This window comes from Otolemur garnettii, unplaced genomic scaffold (assembly GCF_000181295.1).
Source record: "Otolemur garnettii isolate 467f Iridium unplaced genomic scaffold, OtoGar3 scaffold00005, whole genome shotgun sequence".
Lineage (NCBI taxonomy): Eukaryota > Metazoa > Chordata > Mammalia > Primates > Galagidae > Otolemur > Otolemur garnettii.
The window spans coordinates 8,696,209-8,716,410 of NW_003852400.1; the positions used below are offsets into that span (position 1 = coordinate 8,696,209).

General features: G+C 37.1%; 1 protein-coding gene across 2 annotated transcripts in view; it reads left to right on the top strand.

Annotated features, from left to right (window-relative positions):
- Positions 1 to 8,815, top strand: part of GNAI1 (G protein subunit alpha i1) — an 84,386-nt gene extending 75,571 nt beyond the window's left edge. For both annotated transcript variants that reach the window (XM_003782622.3, XM_023518933.1), the window contains exons 6-8: positions 205 to 334; positions 1,422 to 1,575; positions 6,732 to 8,815. In XM_003782622.3, coding sequence (XP_003782670.1) covers positions 205 to 334; positions 1,422 to 1,575; positions 6,732 to 6,922 — 475 coding nt within the window. In that variant the 3' untranslated portion in view covers positions 6,923 to 8,815. The remainder of the gene's footprint in view (positions 1 to 204; positions 335 to 1,421; positions 1,576 to 6,731) is intronic.
- Positions 8,816 to 20,202: the final 11,387 nt, after the last annotated feature.

Genomic DNA, 20,202 nt, shown 5'->3' on the forward strand with positions numbered 1-20,202 from the left:
CAGAAGTTTTTTAAAAACAGCAGAATTTTTCCTCTTTGAGAAATCCGATTTGTAATATTGTTTTTCTCCCCTAAAGTCCTTCTCTCCTCTTTTCCCATCCTATAGTCCCCCCAGCTATCTGGGGGGTTTTGGTCAGCATTACAGAACTCCTAAGAGCTTTTGAACCTTGCATGTGATGGCACCTCATTATTTTTCCTCTGACAGAATGTTTGATGTGGGCGGTCAAAGATCTGAGCGGAAGAAGTGGATTCATTGCTTCGAAGGAGTGACCGCCATCATCTTCTGCGTAGCCCTGAGTGACTATGACCTGGTTCTGGCCGAAGATGAAGAAATGGCAAGTGGAACCACTTTGAAGGGTTGAGCATGAAATCTGGGGAGTTGATGATGTTGCCAAAGAATCCTTCTAAGAAAAATTCTTGAGAAATTTTTACTAATGCCTGAATTATTTGTAGGTTCAGAGTCTTAACTGTAACTTCTCTCTTTGCATAATAAAAGGGAAGTTTACTAAAAGAGCACAGATGGAGCTGGAGAAAAGGAAAACACTGAGCGTCAACCTCATCTCAACCCTATACGCTTAACTGTGTTTTCTATATCTGGTGTCTACATGCTGAATGAAAAGAAAGTAATTGCGTAGTAGCCCAAAGCTGCTTTTGCTCCCCTCTACCTCTGCCAGACTTGTCATCTTTGACACCTGTTGTGTTTTGCTGTTCCGTGTAATTTCCACCTGTGTTTCTATGCACCCTTTATCTGAGGGAAATAACTTCCAAGTAGAAATTAAAAACTCTGTCCTTTCAAATTAACTCCAATACAAAGTGAGAAAAAAGAAAAGAAGGTAGAAATGCCAATTTTGTGTTTTTGAAATCAAGTCTGTGCAGGCATAGTGTGGTAGACCCCAGAGTCCTTTCCCTCATTCCAGTACCATACAACAAAGCAGTCCCCTTTTTGAAACAGATCCTGCAAGGGCAGGAAGCAGGACGGAATTGGAGGTTTCTTCCCTAATATTTAGAATTTGGGGCTAGTTGAGTGTCCGCTTGTTCAGTTAAATTTATTAATGTTTGAAAACCTCGACTTACCTTTGAATGGAAACGCTGATGAACTCTATAGCAATGACATCCTTTTCAGTGTTCACACCAGCGTGGCTAGATTATAACACCCTGCAGCAGGATGTTCCTGGGCACAGCACACGACACAGTGGGCCTCAGCGAGTGATGGCTGAATGCGGAAAGCGATGATCAGACACTTGTCTGGCCTAAAGTCAAAGTGTGCTTGCTCTGAAATGGCAGAATTGTATTTTTGTGGTATCTGATCAGTTTTTCAACAGACTAAACTCTACTTAATTACCATTCGTGTCATTTAAAAAAATACTTCCTCCAAGTATTTGCTGTGACTAACAAAGTGGTTTCGTTTTCTCTCTATTACAGAATCGAATGCATGAAAGCATGAAGTTGTTTGACAGCATCTGTAACAACAAGTGGTTTACGGATACATCTATTATACTGTTTCTAAACAAGAAGGATCTCTTTGAAGAAAAAATTAAAAAGAGCCCTCTTACTATATGCTATCCAGAATACGGAGGTATTTTACTTTTTGTAAATAACTTATTAACTATATATTTCTAAGTGAAACTTTCCTCAAAGCAAGATTTCAGTTGGCTTGAATCACTTGGCTTACTATTTCTTATACCTTTAAGGGACATTATTTATCAAACTGCATTTGAGCACAAGGAGATTCTTAAGATCTGGATGAGATTACTGCACATAACACAATCGTTTTAAGGAAAAGCTATTAGTGCTCTTCAGTGACAGCTCTAGGTCTCTATAAATTTAAGCTGTTGGCTTGCTCATTCAGGCAATAGATCCTGTATGTCAGGTGTTGTGTGATGCACAGTAAATAAGACGTGTCTGCTCACTGCCTGATGTCAAAGACAGACACTAAAAACAAACAGCATTGTTATTATTCAATTTTAAGCCTTTAATAATAGCAGTCCAGCATGCTGCTCAAAAGGAACATTATCATAAGAGGAAAAATGAAAAAGAAATCAGTGAGGCAGCTAGCTCTTCCAGAGAGTTAGGGAAAGTTTCACAGAAAATCTAAACTTGAGTAATGAGACTGTTTAATGGTACTTTAATTTTACTACGGCAGAAAATGCCCCGAAGTGAGAACAGTAGACCTGAGATAGAGTCCTGGCTCTTTCATAATTAGTTCTTTGATCTCAAGCAAGGCAGTTAATTTGCCGAGGTCTCAGTACTCCACTTGCAAAATTAGGAGTTAGATTAAAACATCGGTTTTAGCTCTGTTTAGTTCCTTGGAGCACCTTGTGGGTTGCTGTGGAACAAGGTGGTGAGGTGGGCCTGGCTACTCACCCCCAATATCACAACTCCTTTCTCATTAAAGCAGAAACTCAAGAACAGCCTGAGCAAGAGGAGACCATGTCTGTACTGAAAATAGAAAAATTAGCCTGGTGTTGTGGCAGGCACCTGTAGTTCCAGCTACTCGGGAGGCTGAGACAGGAGAATCCTTGAGCTGAGGAGTTTGAGGTTGCTGTGAGCTAAGCTGACACTGCAGCACTCTAGCCCGGGTAATAGACTGAAACTCTTGTCTCCAATAAGTAAATCAGTCAATCAATCAATCAGTCAAACAAAAAAACTCAACTTTCATCTGTTTTGCATATTGGGCTTCTGAGTAAGATTTTATGTGAGCAAAGAAAACTCTATGACTTAAAACGTTTTGTTATCACAGGTCTATATGATTTCTAAATCTAGCTAGTCTACAGAGTTTAGTTACCCTCCCACCACTGTTTTGTGTTATTTTTTTGTTGAGACAGAGTCTCACTTGGTTGCCCTGGGTAAAGTAACATCATAGCTTACAGCAACCTCAAACTCTTGAGCTCAAGTGATCCTCTTGCCTCAGTCCCCAAATTAGCTGGGACTACAAGTGCCTGCCACAATGCTGGACTAGTTTTTCTCTATTTTTTTTAGAAACGGGGTCTCGTTCTTGCTCAGCTGGTCTTGAACTCTTGAGCTCATGCAGTCTACCCACCTCAGCCTCCAAAGTGGTAGGATTGCAGACATGAGGCACTGTGCTTAGCCAGCCTTCCTGTTTTAAACTTCTTTCCTTATAAACAGAACTTTAGTCTTTTATTGAATCAATTGTATGGTGAATATGAGTATTTTTCGTCATTTCATAGGCAATGTTGAGATAGTCCTCTCATATCAGTGCTTAGACACCCCCCCCCCACACGCAGAACACCTGGGAGAGCACTGGGCTTGGTGAAGCCACACAGTCCACATCCAGACCCAAGTCCATGGTACTTCTGCTCCCAGACCACTAACAACTAGGTTACATTTTAATTAAATTCCCATTGGAGCCAAAATGAGAGGGGCCTTTGATAAATGCAATCCTGTTACTTGTTTTTATAGCCCTTTTTGTATACTATAAAGGTATATGTTAGTTAGAAATGGTTTACTAACTAACATATAACTATAACTTCATAGTATAGAATGATATACTATGAAGTTATATGTTAGAAATGATTTCAGAGTTTCATTAGTTGTTCACTTCTGCTTTCTTTTTGAAAATCACAGTGTCCTAAATCACTTTATTCAGAAACATTTTCTAGTGTTTATTAGGAATAAAATTATTTATAATTGTAATTTCAAGATTGAAGTTACCCAGAGTCAAGGTGACTTGATTTTTCCCCCTTCCTTGAATCTACCTTTCAGCTTATTTTTATCAATCCCTATGATAATAGCGATTTTGTACTGATTGTTATCACTGCAGGCCCCAGATGAATCCATAACTACTGTGTACCTTCAGGGACTTCACAGCAGCCGAGAATGCACTTGTTAGCTCTCTTCTTGCCGTATATAGCGTGTGTTCAAGAATTTTTGCTTACGTTATCAAGTTAATAAGAATGCCCGAGCTCAGAATCTTTGCACAAAAAGAATATTACATAATTCTTTCACATCCCCAGTGTTAAGATTAAAATTTAAAATCTCCACTTTATGCCTCAAGTATTGATTCGGTTGCTTCTTGTGTCAGCCTTACCCCTCAGTTCCTGTGACTGTTGCTCCCTGTAGAAGTAGCTCTTCCCTAACTACTAGATTCATCTCCCGTCTCTGCTCCTATCATTCTCATCCTTTTTTTTAAAGGTATATTGTATTGCTATTTTACCAGACTCTGTATCATAATCCTTCACCTGCCCCCCACTTCACTATTCTTCTTTCTTAACACTTACAGTCAGATCAAGGAATGTTTATTCGTGTATCTCGTGGCTTCTGTAGTATAGTGACCTAGTTACCTACCAGAACATACAGCAGATTGAGCTGCTCTCTCCCTGTAAGCTACATCCCCCAAACGTATTTTAATTTAGTGGTTTCTTTAGCTTCTGTGGACCAACGAGACACTGTTTATTGGCTTTAGAATTTTTGAGCACCAAACTTACTATGATTTAATAAAATTTTATTGTTAAAAAGTATGCTAGTGACATTAAAGAGTTAAAATGTAAGCCTGTTCAGAGTTGCGGTTTTAGCACCTTTCTGTCCCTAATATAATGTGTGCCATTTATGCTGCCATAGCACTGTGAATACAGCATCCCTAGGGGCATTTGTCTCATTGTACAAAGATTATGTGAGGTACATAAGGAAGATGGAAGCTGTGGGATGCCATGTTTGTCTTTCTAGTTAAGAAAACTTAACACTGAAAAGAATTTAAAACTCTGTAAAGCAGTAAACACTGAAATATAGAGTATTTCTGCAGTATATCAGGGGCAGGGGGGAAGCATTGTTAAGCCATGGAGAACCACCTGGATTTGATTAGAAGTTGCATGGACTGCCCGTTTTGAACAAATGTGAAGATGGAGATCTCAGCCGGTGTAGTACACAGAAGGACACCTTTCAGTCCCGCAGGTGGCAGTGGGTATGCGGGATCCTTATAACACGGCGTGAGGCCCCGATGTGGAATAGAGGACTTTGAAAGCCTGACAGATAATTTTGGATTATTAGTGCAAAAAAAGGATGTAAACAGTTTTTTAAATGAATATTTTAGTCAAGTATCAGATACGTTATGTACATTAATACATGTGCACACCATTCCAATATTCCGTATATACATGTACAGGCATGTACACACACACACACACACACGCACACACGTGTCCTCAGCATAATCATGAAGCTCACTGAATTCCTAAAAGTGAGCAGCCACTACTTAGGTCAAAAATTAAGCATTTCCAGGACCTCACAAGCCCTATCATGGCCCTTCCCAGGCATAACTAATCAACCACTGGACCCTGCCCCAGCCCATAATAATCAGTATGTTGACTTTTGTCCTTATGAATTCGTTTGGAGCATTTTCAAACATTTGGATCTGGCAGTATAGTCACGCATTCTTCCTGATACTCATCTATGTTATCGTGGACACCAATCGTACTTTGATTCTCATTTCTTACTACTGTTTGTTGCCTCTTTGTACAAATATATGAGGATATATTTATTAGCTTTTAGGTTATTTCTTCAAGTAGAAGTTAGTGCTAACAATCTTTCTGTGTCTTTAGTAAATGAACATTCATGAATATGTATATAGTTCTATCAAGTGCACACCTAGAAACCTAATTGTGAGGTCAGTATACACATGATTTTTGTGAGATACTGCCAATTTCCGTAGCATTTGTGCTTAGAGGAAGTCTTTAGTCAGTCAGTAGCCTGAAAGCAGGAGTGTGTCATTCAATTTTTGGAATCTCATAGCCATATACTACATTTGTAGATCCTTTGTATAATTTTTGAATAAAGAAAAGTGAGTGAGAATTTCCAATTTTTATATCAGGCGTATTCAGATGAAGTAGAATTATTTTGAAGTATTTCTTCTTTTTCTATTGTCTATAAGATTTGGCATGATCAGTTTTTTGAAATTATCTGTTATTTATACATATTAGTTGTCTATTTTTTGAGACTTTGGAAAAAAATAAGAAGTTAACTGATGACTTCATACTGAAACTCAGAGTCAAAGCATTCTATGATAGACATACTCTTATCTGACAATGTGAATGTTACTTTTTTTGCATTATTATTATTGCTCAATATTTCATTGCAGCAATCATCTGATTTCTTTTCTGAATGTATTTATCTTCATTTGTTCTTTATGAGGTTTTTGTTTCTAGTCCTTATCTTAAAAATTGTTATTATTAAATTTGAGGCCTTTTTAATTTTGTGGAGGCAAAAAGTGGAAACCAAATAAACACATGTATATGTATAGAGAAAATTTAAAAAAAAATGAGTGAGAAGTGTCAACTAATGTGTATATATAGGGAAGGAAATAAAGAATACTGATCAGTGTTCAGCCAGCATTTCTTGGTCCACCACTGGGCAAGATCTGAAATAACATGGCACCATAAGGCACTTGAAGTTGAGCGTTGGTGTGGATAAGAGAAAAAAGGAGATCTGGCATTTGGAGTCTGAGGCAGGAACAGAATTGTGGCAAACGTGGAATGCTATGCAAGGAGTTTTTTTTTTTAAGTTTAGGGCTAACTTATAGTCATTAAATGGAAATTAACATGGAATGTTTTCCCCTTGGGTGTAATAGTTTCTCCCATTTTAGAAAGGAAAATGCAGTTCAGGTATCCACATACTTGATATGTATGAACCTGACTACCGCGTTTTAAAGTCCGTTTGGCTTAGTGGTGTACTTACCATTTTAACTTTTTCCATTATATTTCCTTCCTTTTCCCATCTCAGGATCAAACACATATGAAGAGGCAGCTGCGTATATTCAGTGTCAGTTTGAAGACCTCAATAAAAGAAAGGACACAAAGGAAATATACACCCACTTCACATGTGCCACAGATACAAAGAACGTGCAGTTTGTTTTTGATGCTGTAACAGATGTCATCATAAAAAATAATCTAAAAGATTGTGGTCTCTTCTGAGTTATGCAGTTAATGGTAAAATGCATTTTCAAGCCAAATGAGTACTTATATCTGGATCTCTCTAGACTAGAGTCTTGCAGCAACACAGAATGTAGTATACAGCAGATGCATCTGGGACCTGACCAAAGTTGTTGTGTATTTTTTTTTTTTTTAACTGAAAGTAACAGAGGGACCTTTCTTGAATGTGAAAGGTGGTCTTGTAGTGTGAAACTGAAGGACAGTGTTAAAGCTGGGCTCTAGTGTACTGATTTCTGCGTAAGTGTAAATATGCAAATGTATGTATACATGTATTTATGGCTTTGGTTTCCCACATTCCTTTTAGGTTTTAAGAGTGGCAACTGACAATTCTAGAGTGATGGCTTTGGAAATAGCATAAATATTAAGTACCTTGTACTGGATGACAGACGATTACTATGTTTGCCGGTTTTAAACAGATTTATTTATGTTCATGTCCTGTAAATTTTTAAGTACAGTAATTAATATTAGGAAACATTGCAGCCCTTATCTTGATTATATGTATACTTGTATTCATAAAAAACGTTATTTGTATAAACATTGCACAGACTATTTTAATAACATGATTTGTTCTTTAATGTGTTTTACTGAAAAGTTCTTAAAGAGGATGACTTTGGATCCATTATTTAAACATTGTGTGCATTTTGATTTTTCTTTTAAGAAAATAAAATAATTTGATTTTACTTTAGCTTCCATGTTAGATTTGATTTGAAAAACTAAAATTTCAGATTTTTGAGAATATGTTCTCTAGACTTATTGTAAACACTTAATTTTTATTCTCTTGGTTTCTTTTCACTTTGAATTTTAATATTTGGCTAGTATTCATGCCATTGCCTTAAAGGTGATGCCAGATTAATTTTTATACATTTTAAATAACCACGTTTTTATTTATAACTAAGTTTAGGTGGATGTTGAGAGAATTTTTGTGGGCAAAACAAATGTCAGCATAATGAATTTTGAGCATTCATTTGTGTATTTCCTTTGGGAAGTCCCTTGTACCTAGCATACATGATAGCTCCTTGTTTGGAAGATAACAAAAAAGGTCTTTGAATACTGTGTTGCCGATGTCATGCAAGCTTTAAATTTATATATGTAAGGAATTTTAAATTTAATTATCACACTATACTAGAAATACTTTTTTTCCCCAAGATATTTAAATTTCCTCCACTTGCTTGAGTTTCTATTATTTCTTTTTAAATTATGCTTTTATTTCTGAGAATAAAATGGACAATTCCACTTAGAGAATGAGTAATAGTATTTAATAAAGTCAGTGATTGTACGTATGTTCAAATAAGTGTTACATAACAGCTAGATATTGAACTTTGATAGAATAATTTTCTTTTGATTATTCAGTGTATCTCTGTGTCCTGTTTCAACAACATGAACAGCATTCCCCACCCTACCTCCCCTCTTCCCCCCCCATCTTGAAAAAAACTAGTCTTTCAGTAAGCATTGCTGGTAAGTAGTAAGTTTAATTTGTGTCGTCATTTTGTTAAAGTATATTTGTTAAAGTATTGGGATGTGTGTATGTGAATAACCATAAATTATATTCATGTCTGTTTCATTTGGGGGATTTTCTTCTTCGTAATGTAAAGAAATTCAGTGTTATCAGAATTCCTTAAATGTGTTAGATTCTTTATGTGCCTTCCATGAAAGATATGTTTTCATTGATTTTACTGCTGGAAGACCTGTGCTATCCACATTGTGAAGCTGTGTATGGAATTCAACTATAATATGAATAAATTTGAATCATGAGAAAACTGGTTTTAAAAGTTACAAATAAGCACACATTGGTGACCATCATTGATGAATTTCTGAACTTTATTCTGTGTACTTGTGTTACTAATAAATTCTAATAAATTTACATTTTTAAAATTTTACAAACCTGTCGGCTAACCCCATTTTGCATTAGAATCTAAGGACCAGTCTGTTGTACCTTCATTGCTTCCTTCCCGCTGGCCTTGTGTTTTTGGAATTTCTTCTACTCTAGAACTCTTGAGTTTTCTGGGCTCCACATATTGGTGTATAAGCCGATCATCATCTTCATCCTCCCTTGAAACCAGTTCTCACCCCAGCTCTACCGTTTTTGCTATTAAGTACCTTCACCATTTAGTCCTTCTAGAGGGAACTTTTTAGCCATTTCTTATCACTCGTATCCATCTCTATTTACTGACAGGTGGACTTTTGCAATGCCACCTGTTTTTGTTTACTTTTCCATTGCTACTACTGGATCTTTGCTGAATTACCCCTAGAACTGGCGTATTAATTAAATTTTCCATCTCCCCTTTTTACCTCTTCTAATCCAGGCTAGCTAGTTATTTTAATACAGAAAAGTGACCATGCTGCCTTCTGTGCATTGACAAACTGCATTGGCTCTGACTGAATAATAAAATGAAATAGTACTTAGCCTCCCACTCCAGGCGTTTCATCATCTGATACCTCCTCTCTATGCCTCACCCCCTCCTGCGCTGCATCTAAATCGTGCCCTGTGCATAGCCTGTGCTTTCTTTCACGTAGTGTTCTGTATACGTGTGGTACCCATAGAACAGTGCCAAGAACGTGGGCAATATTCGTTTCTGTCTATTAGCACTGGTATTTATTACGAGCACTTATGTTTGTGATACCTTTTTCAAATTCTTCTGGCATCTGTTCTTCAGTCTGCCCTTCCAGCAACTTTATGAATCTGGTAGGACTGCCGGTCCAATTTCACTTCCCTGGCTGACCAATCTTAGCCTGTTTTCATCGGACATGTCACCCAAGCTGAGCTAGAGTCCCAGTTCCCATTCTGAAACTGCCTAAGGCTCTGTGGTTTCTGAAGTTCTCTTCACTTATTTCAGTGCCCTCTGAGAAATGACTCTGATGTGTGATCTAACTCAATCATGTTTGTCTCTTACTGAAAACCCCATTTGTTCTTACTGAATGCTGACAGTAACCGTGAGATAAATCCAGAAAGGCTCAGTGAGGTTAATGAATTTGAGCTGAGAACAGATCAAGGGTTTAAACTCGGGACTTCTGACTCTGTCAGGAGACTCAAAGAATGCTGCCTTATGTCCTGAAAATTTGTAAATCCTCTTTCACCTAGTCTCACTCTGCCCTTCTGAGTTTCTCTGAACTATCATTCTTTTTAGATTTTAAAAAAACTATACAATACCTAGTAATTCTTGGATCAAAGCTATTTGTTTTCTTACTAGTTAGATTTGAAGCTACTTAAGGGGAGGAAGAGTTATATGCATTTTTACATCATTTGCATACTGACCACAATGCCTTGCGTAAATGAATTCAGTTAATAATGCAGTCAGTATCACGGGTGTTAGTTGACATTGTCATTGTAAAATGTGTTATGTTAGGCAGAAGTAGAGCTTGATGGTGAAAGCCCCATACTCAACTCTGGCATCTTCTGGCTTCAAATCCTGGCTCTCTTATTAACTGGGTAATCTTGCTCTCCTTCCTTTTTACTATCTGAAAAAATAGATATTAAATAATCAGACCATTAATGTTAATGGTGGTGGTCAGTATGAAATAAGTTCACATTACATGCTAAGCACTTAGAAGGGAGCATGGCATGTGATGAGCCCTCAATGGATTTTCCTATTTCATTATAAAGAACATTTAATTTTAGGCTGCCTTTAAAATATTAAGCAGTGCTTAAGAAACAGTTATTGGTATGAGTTTTGAATGAAATGACTAAAAAACAAAATAATCATAATTCATCTTTATAATTAAAACTTGAGAGTGTCTCACATTGATTACTAGAAAATGAATGAGACAAAACTAAATCTCTAATCTGCTTTAGGATACTTTTCTATTTTAATGTAACCAATAACATGGGATATTTATTTATTTATTTTTTATTTTTTATTTTTTGCAGTTTTTGGCCAGGGCTGGGTTTGAACCCACCACCTCTGGCATATGGGGCTGGCGCCCTACTCCTTTGAACCACAGGCGCTGCCTGGGATATTTATCTTAAAGTTACTTTGGGAAATTCTGTGTTGCTTTTCAAAACCCTATTTTAACCATTAAAGCACAAGAGTTTTTATTTCACAACCACACTGGCCTATTTCCCCAAGCATTTTTTTCTTAACCAGTAACTCTTGGTGTCTGTTGTAATTTCTATTATTTATTTGGATTTTTTTAGTTACTTTAAAAGTTAAGAAATTTCACATCTCATCAAGTCCAGAGACACCCAAATATGCATACACAGGAATCAGCTGCCGTTGTCCAGGCAAGAGCTCATGAGGCCTAAACCGTGACGGTCCTACCATGTACCAGATTTTGCTGGGTACCAAGTATAATTATTTCCAGCTGCTTTGATTTTACTACCCTTCTTCCTGGGTCTCCATCTATAAAGTAGATAGACTGTCCATGTAAACAGCTATTTCTTCAAATTACAAATATGATCAATTAAAAATTAGAAACTAGTGTTGAGGAAAACAATACATAGAAGGGCAGTCTAAGCAGAGACCATTCTAGCAGATGATAGAGTGCCAGTGAATTATAGTAAGCGAAGATGATGTTTCTTCCTGAATGCCTTTAGTGCGTTACCTAAAGCAAAGTACAGGTGCTTTATGATTTACTGTGCGGTTACACCTTCATAATCCCATCGTAAGTTCAAACAATTGTAAGTTGGAAATGCATTTAATAAAACGCAGCCTACCAAACATCACAGTTGTCGTAGCCTACCCTAAATAAGCTCAGAACACTTTAATTAGCCTATAGTTGGACAAAAATAACACAAAACATATTTCATAATAAAATATTGACTGTATCATGTAATTTATTGAATTCTGTACTGAAAATGAAAAACAGGGTGGTTGTAGAGATAGGATTTCCACTGAATGTATATTGCTTTGTAAGTTGGGGACTCTCTGTGCCTAGAGTAAGACTAAGGGTCTTAGTCTTAAGGGTCTCAAGAGTCTTAAGGGTCAAAGAAATTCTTCTACCTGCAGTTTCTGGAAAAATTTCTTATTCCTGTGCAAAAACACTATATGTATATTCTCTATTTTACCAAGACTTTTTTATTTTGCTAAATTAGATCACAATTCTGCAGTTATTTTTTACTAAATTGAAAAATATTTGTACAATTTTAGTGTAAAGCTAGTATTCAAAATAAACTGTTAAGATTTGGTATTACCTAGAATTTTCTGTTATACACTGTTGAGTTTTAATTATTTTCTGTGGAAACATCACAGAGTTCCAGCTCTGATCCTTTTCTCACTTTTGAAAATCAAAAATAAGTAAAGTCCAAATAGCTCCGCCTTTGATTTTTGTTAGATGAGACAGGAGAACCTCCCTAGTTGGCCACCTCCTTACATCGACCCAATTTTCATAGACAGACATGCTCCACATGTCCATCCGAGTGCAGGGGCCTCGTTCCTCTTGTTGGCCATCTCTGCATGTTGATTGGTTTGTTGCAGTCCCCTGGGTGGTCACCTTATAGACATTCTCCTGTAGTAGCGAATGGTCAGTTTTGTAGCTCGTGGAACTGTTGCACAGCAAATCCATTGTGTTTGCATAGGACTCACTTTGCAGGACTCCATTGTAATGTAACATGATTTCCTATTTACAGATACATGGAATTACCTTTTCATTATAAATAACCAGTTCTCCTAGCAACCTGCTTCACAAGGTAGTTTACCTCTAATAAATAGAACTTTTTTTGTAGACTCGGGTGTACATTTCATTTTATTCTTAAATTCCTGATTATAGTAGGTTGTTTGAACTGCAGATCTTTTTCTTCAGAAAGAAGCTTCTCTATAGTCCAATCAAGAGTTTTTCTGGCTGAAGCTGGAGTGGGAAGCTTAGCATAAAGTGCCCTTTTGTCTCTCTCTGAGAGAGCTCTACTTCTGATCTATACTTAAGGTTTCTGAGTGCACATTAGAAACAATTCTAAATCTAGTCCCTTAAAAAATCTTCTAACACTGTAGGATTTATTCAAAACTATAAACACATGCATAACCTCCGCTATGTTACAGATTCTTGCCCCATCTATACCATACATATAGAGAGGAAATGCATACATAATACAGTTTTTGAATGCCTGCTGTGTGCTACGCACTTTTCTGGAGGCTTTACTAATGGTTTTTTTAGTCATCCTAGCAGCCTTGGAATGATGGTCAATTTTTATTTTTTAAATGAGACGTATTTAAGATAGGTTAGTATTTGGTGCAATGTTGACTGCCTGGTAAGTGGTAGAGCTGGTAGTCAAATGCAGGGCTGAAAGTCATTTGTTAGGCATGTCTTCAAAATCTAGTGGCATGAAGTTTTTCCTAAGGGTACCATGTCATGTAGTGCAGCATGTCCCGTGGTATTGCTTGGGCAGATGCTAATAAGTACGTGTGATGCACCTTAGCACGTCAGTAGCTATGAAAACCATCGCAGTAAAGAATAACGCTGTGTTAACCCTCTGCTTTATAAATGCTGGCCTTGTGTTAATAGCAGCCACTACGCATATGTACAGCACTTAAAAATGTAGCTCATCCTGGGTGGTGCCTGTGGCTCAAAGGAGTAAGGCGCCAGTCCATATGCTGGAGGTGGTGGGTTCAAACCCAGCCCTGGCCCCCCTCCCAAAAAAAAAATGTAGCTCATCCAAATTGACATGTACTGTTAGTATAAAATAAAAATATGCATAGGAGTTCAGGGATTTATACCAAGAAAATAATTAGTTCAAGTTGAATTAATAATGTTTTTGAGACAGTGGGTTAAATTATGTATAATTTTAAATTCCATCTTTAAAAACATTTTTAATGGGGCTGCTGAAAAATTATAACTCCTTGTGTCTTTGCATTATACATGTGTGTACATGGGAAGTAGAAAACCTTTAATTTTTCCCTTTCCACAACATCTCTATTTGCCTCACATGTAAACATTTCCAAGTTTTAGACAAGCAGATAAAATGGTTAGAAAGCTAAAATTTGGATGTGGAAGATCTGGTCCTTTATTTCTGGAATAAATGACTACCGCAGTGATTGAAAACGGGGGCCCTCCCTGAAGGATTGAACCTTTCCAGCTCTAAATGCTATGGTTTGGTTGGATGCAGCCTTTCCTGTGGGAGGGAAAAAAACCTATCTCATTTTCACTTTAAATATGTCAGCCTTGATAGAAGAGAGAAATACACATTTTAAAATCCATACTCATTATTTTTAGTTCCAATACGTGGAGGAGGAGTCGACCTATGGAAAATTACTAAGCCCTGGTTTACAAACCCATCTCTTGAGTGTTCTGTAGCCAAGTCACAAGATTAGGTGTTTTTTTTTTTTTTTTAATGTTATTGTGTTGTGTTTTGTTTTTTAATATGTTTCAGTTCCCCCAGCCAAATTCCTTTCTTCCTCCACACCTCCCACAGGACTGGGCTGAGCATAGCCATGCGTTAAAAAAGCTTCCAAACTTATTTTGGAAGGAGTAGCTCCCTGGAGCTGTGGAGGAGGACAGGAATTTGATATTCTGCAGGACTTAAATCAGGATAAGGCATCAAATGTTCCAAAGTCTTAGATGTGTACAATAGAGACTCCATAGTTAGCCACTTACTTACATTGACCACCTCCTTAGGTTGACCAACTTTTCATAGACCAGACACGTACCACGTGTACGTATGAGTACAGTAGACTGAGCTCCTATGTTGACCCCCTCCTATGTTGACCAGTTTGTATGTGATCAACTTACAGAGGTTCTATTGTATTTTGGTTTTTGACAAAGACAGACGACTGCAAATTGTTTGCTCCTTAAGGCTCAATAAAATTGTTTCTGCTAGTCTATATGATTTAAGCTTGCTAAATTCTCAAACTTCCCTCAAGATTTGAGGTCATTAGTTAAACAAGATCAATTAGAAATGTATTTAGCTATCGCATCTAAATATATAGGCACTGTTTACTAAGTAGCAGAAGACTTCCTACACTTGGCAATCACAGCCCAGGGCTGTTTTCAACATGACTTATCTAAAATTTAGCAAAAGAGTTCATTTAAGAAGTCATATAAATGTTCCATCTTCTGTAATTTAATGTTATCTCTCTTCTTCATGAACCTTTGGCAAAAATGCCCTTTCTGTTTTGTTACTGTCGCAGACAGTTGGGAAACACTTAACCTGTAAGGGAAAATACAGCTGCCAGCTCCACTTACAGACCCTGCAGCTAAACTCTAATCGAAAAGTATATAGGTTCCTTCCAATAACTTACTTTGCCAAATCAATTCTAGTAATTTTAATTTAGGTCTGCAAAGACTAAGGAAAACATTTTGTGTGGATAGCTTTCAAAACAAAATTGACAATGGTTTGGATAGAACATAAACTGTTACTTTGATGTTGTTGTCCTAAACCTTTTTTTCCACTAATATTTAGAATTAGAAATGTAAGTGTGTGAACCTAGGTATCGTTTACCTTTCAAATCACTACTGGGTGCCTTGTCTGTGAACAGCCCTATGTGGGGATTCAAAACAGGAATAGTAATAAAGAAGCCAGACTGAAATTAAATCCTTGCCCTGCCAAGTCCTATTGTGTGACCTTGAGCAAGTTACCTAATCTTTCCTTGCCTTTATAATTTATCTATAAAATGAGGATAGCATTAGTGCCAACCTCCCATAGTTGTTGCACAGATTAAATGAGTTATTAATGTAAGATGCATTATGTGCCCAACACATAGCAAATGTGATGGAAATTTTAGCTATGATGTCACAGTGGTGATGATGTTATTATGAAGAACAGAGAGGAAGAGGGGAAGGTATGTAAGTAATTATAATTCAAGGCAGAATGAAATGGGTACTATAGTGGCAATATTAAGTAGGATTACCATCTGTCCCGGCAAAGTTCCATTTTATCCCTGATGTCCTGCCATAATTATTTTGTCTCCTGCCCTCTCAGAGTGGCCCTGTGGTCTTGTAAAGCATCCTGATTAGAGAGCCTTAAGGGACGGGCTTAAGGCATTCTGAGCTGGCTCATAAAAGCAAGAGAAGCAGAGAGGAAAAACCATTTCTCTGTCCCTTGCCAAGCTCAGTTTGCTCCTGATGTAAGCTAAGTTTTCCTTGAGTTCTCAGCAAAGCAGAGGAAAAAAAAAAATCCAAATAAGACTATATCAGTTTCCTGTTTCTGCTGTAATAAATTGCCACAAAATTAGTGGCTCAAAACTATACAAATTTATTCTGGAAGTCAAAAGCCTAAGATGAATCCAAACCATTGCACATCATTTGGAGGCTGTAGGAGAGAATCTATTTTCTTGCCTTTTCCAGCTTCTAGAGGCTGTCTCCATTCCTTGGCTCATGGCCCCTTCCACTGTCAAAACCCACAGCCTAACCTCTTCCCACTGACATGTGCTTCTGTCCTTACATTTTCCATATGTGCTGTTATTCCTGCCCCCCTCCTATGAGAATCTTTGTGATTACATTGGACCTATCTGGATAATCCAGGATGGTCTCTGCATTCTAAGATCTTTAATCACTTCTGTAAAATCCCTTTTCCCTGTAAAATAACATATCCACAGGTTCCAGGAAATAGAACACGGACATCTTTGGAGGGCATTTTGCTCTCATTGCTCTGGTATCAAAAATACAGTGCTTATAGCCAAATGTCATCCTATTAAATATGAAAGGTTTAATATTTTATCAATTTCAAGTACATGGTAAAATCTGCTAACTGTAATTTCCAAAACCAGAATCAGGAACTCATTGAAAAAACAGGGTTCAAAACCTCAGTGTGACACTTTGATACATGTTTCAACTAGGAGAATGTGAGTGAAGGAAATCTGCATTATCTGAGAGTAATTGATAATGGATAATATCTTAAAATGGGTCCCCTGGAGAGGAGGGAGAAAAATCCATACTAAACAAAAATAAACAAGGCTGACTGCTTTCTTCATATGTGAAACTTAACATTCTAAAGCATTCTATCTTATGTTTAACAAATTTAGATGGTAATTTCAATAGTTCTCTAATTTGTAGAACAAAGAGTAAAGCAAGTTAATTCTTTGAAGAAGCCCAAGTGCCTATCAACCATGAATGGATTAATAAATTGTGGTATATGTATATCATGGAATATTATGCAGTCTTAAAAAGGATGGAGAATTTACCTCTTTTACATTTACATGGATGGAGCTGGAACATATTCTACTTAGTAAAGTATCTCAAGAATGGAAGAAAAAATATCCAATGTACTCAGTACTATTATGAAACCAATTTACAGTCACTCACACTTTCATGTGAAGAATAGATCGAAACTACGGCCAAAGATGAAGGAGGAAGAGGGGGGGATGGGAGGAGGGGGGCAGGTCAGATCGAGGGAGGGTGAATGGTGGGATCACACTTATGGTGCATAATGCAAGGGTACATGTCAGATCTATTAGTATAGAGTATAAATGTCTTAACACATTAACTTAGTAAACGAGATGAGGTATATATTAACCAGTGTGATGTAAGCATTTCTAATTTTATATGAAATCAGCACATTGTACTCCATAAATGCATTAATGTATAAAAAAAATTCTTTCCATGTAGTATTTTTTTTAAAGTACAATAAAGCCTGAATGCCTTCGTTCGACTTTCATAGAATAACTACAAAGAGTTCTTTCTTTTATTTTTTGGGAGACAGAGTCTCACTTTGTCACCCTTGGTAGATGGCCGTGGCATCACAGTTCATAGCAACTTCAAACTCTTGGGCTCAAGTGATTCTCTTGCTTCAGCTTCCCAAGTAGCTGGGACTACAGGCACCTACCACAAGGCTTGGCTGTTTTTAGAAATGGTGTCTTGCTCTTACTCAGGCTGGTCTAGAACTCCTGAGCTTAAGTAATCCACTCACCTCAGTGGGCAGCACCTATAGCTCAAAGGAGTAGGGCACTGGCCCCATATACTGGAGATGGTGGGTTCAAACCCAGCCCTAGCCAAAAACTGCAACAATAAGAGAAAATACTCATACATTTAATCCACCCACCTTGGCCTCCCAGAGTGCTAGGATTACAGACATAAACTACTACACCCAGCAAGTTGTTTCTGAAAATATACTTAAGGGCTCACCATTTTTCTCAAGCATTTTCATTATCTGTTTTATCATTCATATATATATATATATATATTATATACATATTATATATATTATATATATAATTTTTTGATAATTCTAAGCCAGCCATAAGTTGTTTTCCTGGACATTGATACAGTATTTCTCCAACATTACTTTCATTAATCGAATTAAATCCTATATTCACAGTAACATTTCTAATTTTACTTCATAGTCAATTGAATCATATTTGCATGGAACATCAGATCGTACAATCAAATACAATAATTAAAAGCTTGGGCAGGCAAAAATGTTACTGTCCTGGGTAGGTCTATAAACTATTCACAGGAGAGGAATGTTTGAGCAGGGACTAACTGAATCAAAAATTCTAACTGAATTTTGTATTACTTGATGACTTTGTCTATGCAATCTTTTTTTTTTTTTTTGGTAGAGACAGAATCTCACTTTATCACCCTTGGTAGAATACTGTGGCATCACACAGCTCACAGCAACCTCCAACTCCTGGGCTTAGGTGATTCTCTTGCCTCAGCCTCCTGAGTAGCTAGGACTACAGGCCCCTGCCATAACGCCCAGCTATTTTTTTGTTGCAGTTTGGCCAGGTCTGGGTTTGAACCCGCCACCCTCAGTATATGGGGCAGGCACCCTACTCACTTAGCCACAGGCGCCACCCTGCAATCTTTTTTTATTATGACTAACTCAAATAATAAATTCCCAGATAGCCAATCCAGCCTTTTACTTGAATATAGTTGAAATAATTTAGAAAAAAAGGAGGCTAACAATTACATTAAATTTTTGTTAAAATTATGTCTCTTGTTTTACTATTATATACATTTAATAGGTGATCAACTTATACATTTTTCTTGTATATAAGCTCCATGAGGGCAGTAAGTATGTCCATACTTTTCACGATTGTGTTCCAACCACTAAGATAGGTTCCGTTATAGAAACTCATTCAGTTTTGAGGGAAGAAGCAAGATATAAAAGGTTTTAAATGAAGATTAATGCATTGAGAGAGCATTCCGTTATAACTGTAATATTTACCAGAGAATTTGTTACAATCTTGTCAATGAAGAGTTCATTTTAGAAAGTGGGAGAATTCAATACAAATGTTTTATTACTAATATTTAATGCAGAATGAACATATTCCTTCTCTTTGTGCTTTGAGAACATTCTTAGTGGTCATTCAAATTCGGTACTTCCCATATTTTTTCTACTGAACACGGTATTAACAAGATACAGAAATTGTTTTATCAAAAAAATTTGGAATAAGTCACATATTTTGTCCTCTGGTAAGAGTTCTAAAGACTCTGGTAAGTCTCAATGTAAAAAAAAATTTTTTTTTCATTTGCTATATAAATTTGATAAGAAAGCCTTCACCACCAGCAACTTCCCCACTCAACCCCCCTCTAAGCAACTTGGAATAGTTTCAAAGAAGGACTTCCCTTCTTCTTTCCCCCTTCTTCCTACCACATCTCTATTTCTTTGAAATTTAAGAATGTTACAAATAGAAAATGAAGGAAAAAATATAGGAAGTAGGGGAAGAAAGGAAGAGAAAAAGAGAAAAAATGTTGAAGGAGTGAAACTATTCAACAAATGTGGGATAGCTGGGTGGGTGAACAAGAGGGTGTTCCGGGGAGCGGTGGGTGCCAGATGAGGACAGACTTGGTAAAGCTGCTGGACGACGACGTGGGTGGCCGTCGTCACCCACAGGAAGGCTTTACGGGAGGAAGCCACCCAGGGTTTCATGATACGGTCACAGATGTTTGTGGCTTGCAAAGAAGAGGTAGGGAGAGTTGGTATTTGGTCCTTCCTCTCTCAGAAAGCCTCTGGGATTCTTACACAAATAGATCCTTACCTCCCTAGAGTTTGGGGACCCAGCGAGTCAAGGGGAGCCATGAAGGTGTGCAGACTTGACTTGCACTTGTCTCACTAAAGAGACCACCTAAATGAGTCTTTATAAAATGTCTTCATAAAAATTGTTTTAATTGTGAAATTATGTATGTGTGTGAATGGGTGGGCAAAACACATATAATGTATAAGGTAAATAGATATGGAACATGTGTAATGAATATGTATATGGCTTTAAGAAGAATAAACCACTATGTCCTCTGTGATATTTAGAGACCCTCTGTGTCTGCCCCTCATCACAGGTCTCTTAGTTCCCTGCAGAGCTAAGCAGGATCCTGATTTTTTTGTTGTCGTTTTATTAAGTGACCACTAATATGTGCGTATTCTTTGAATATATTGTTTAGTTTTTCATATTTTTTGAACT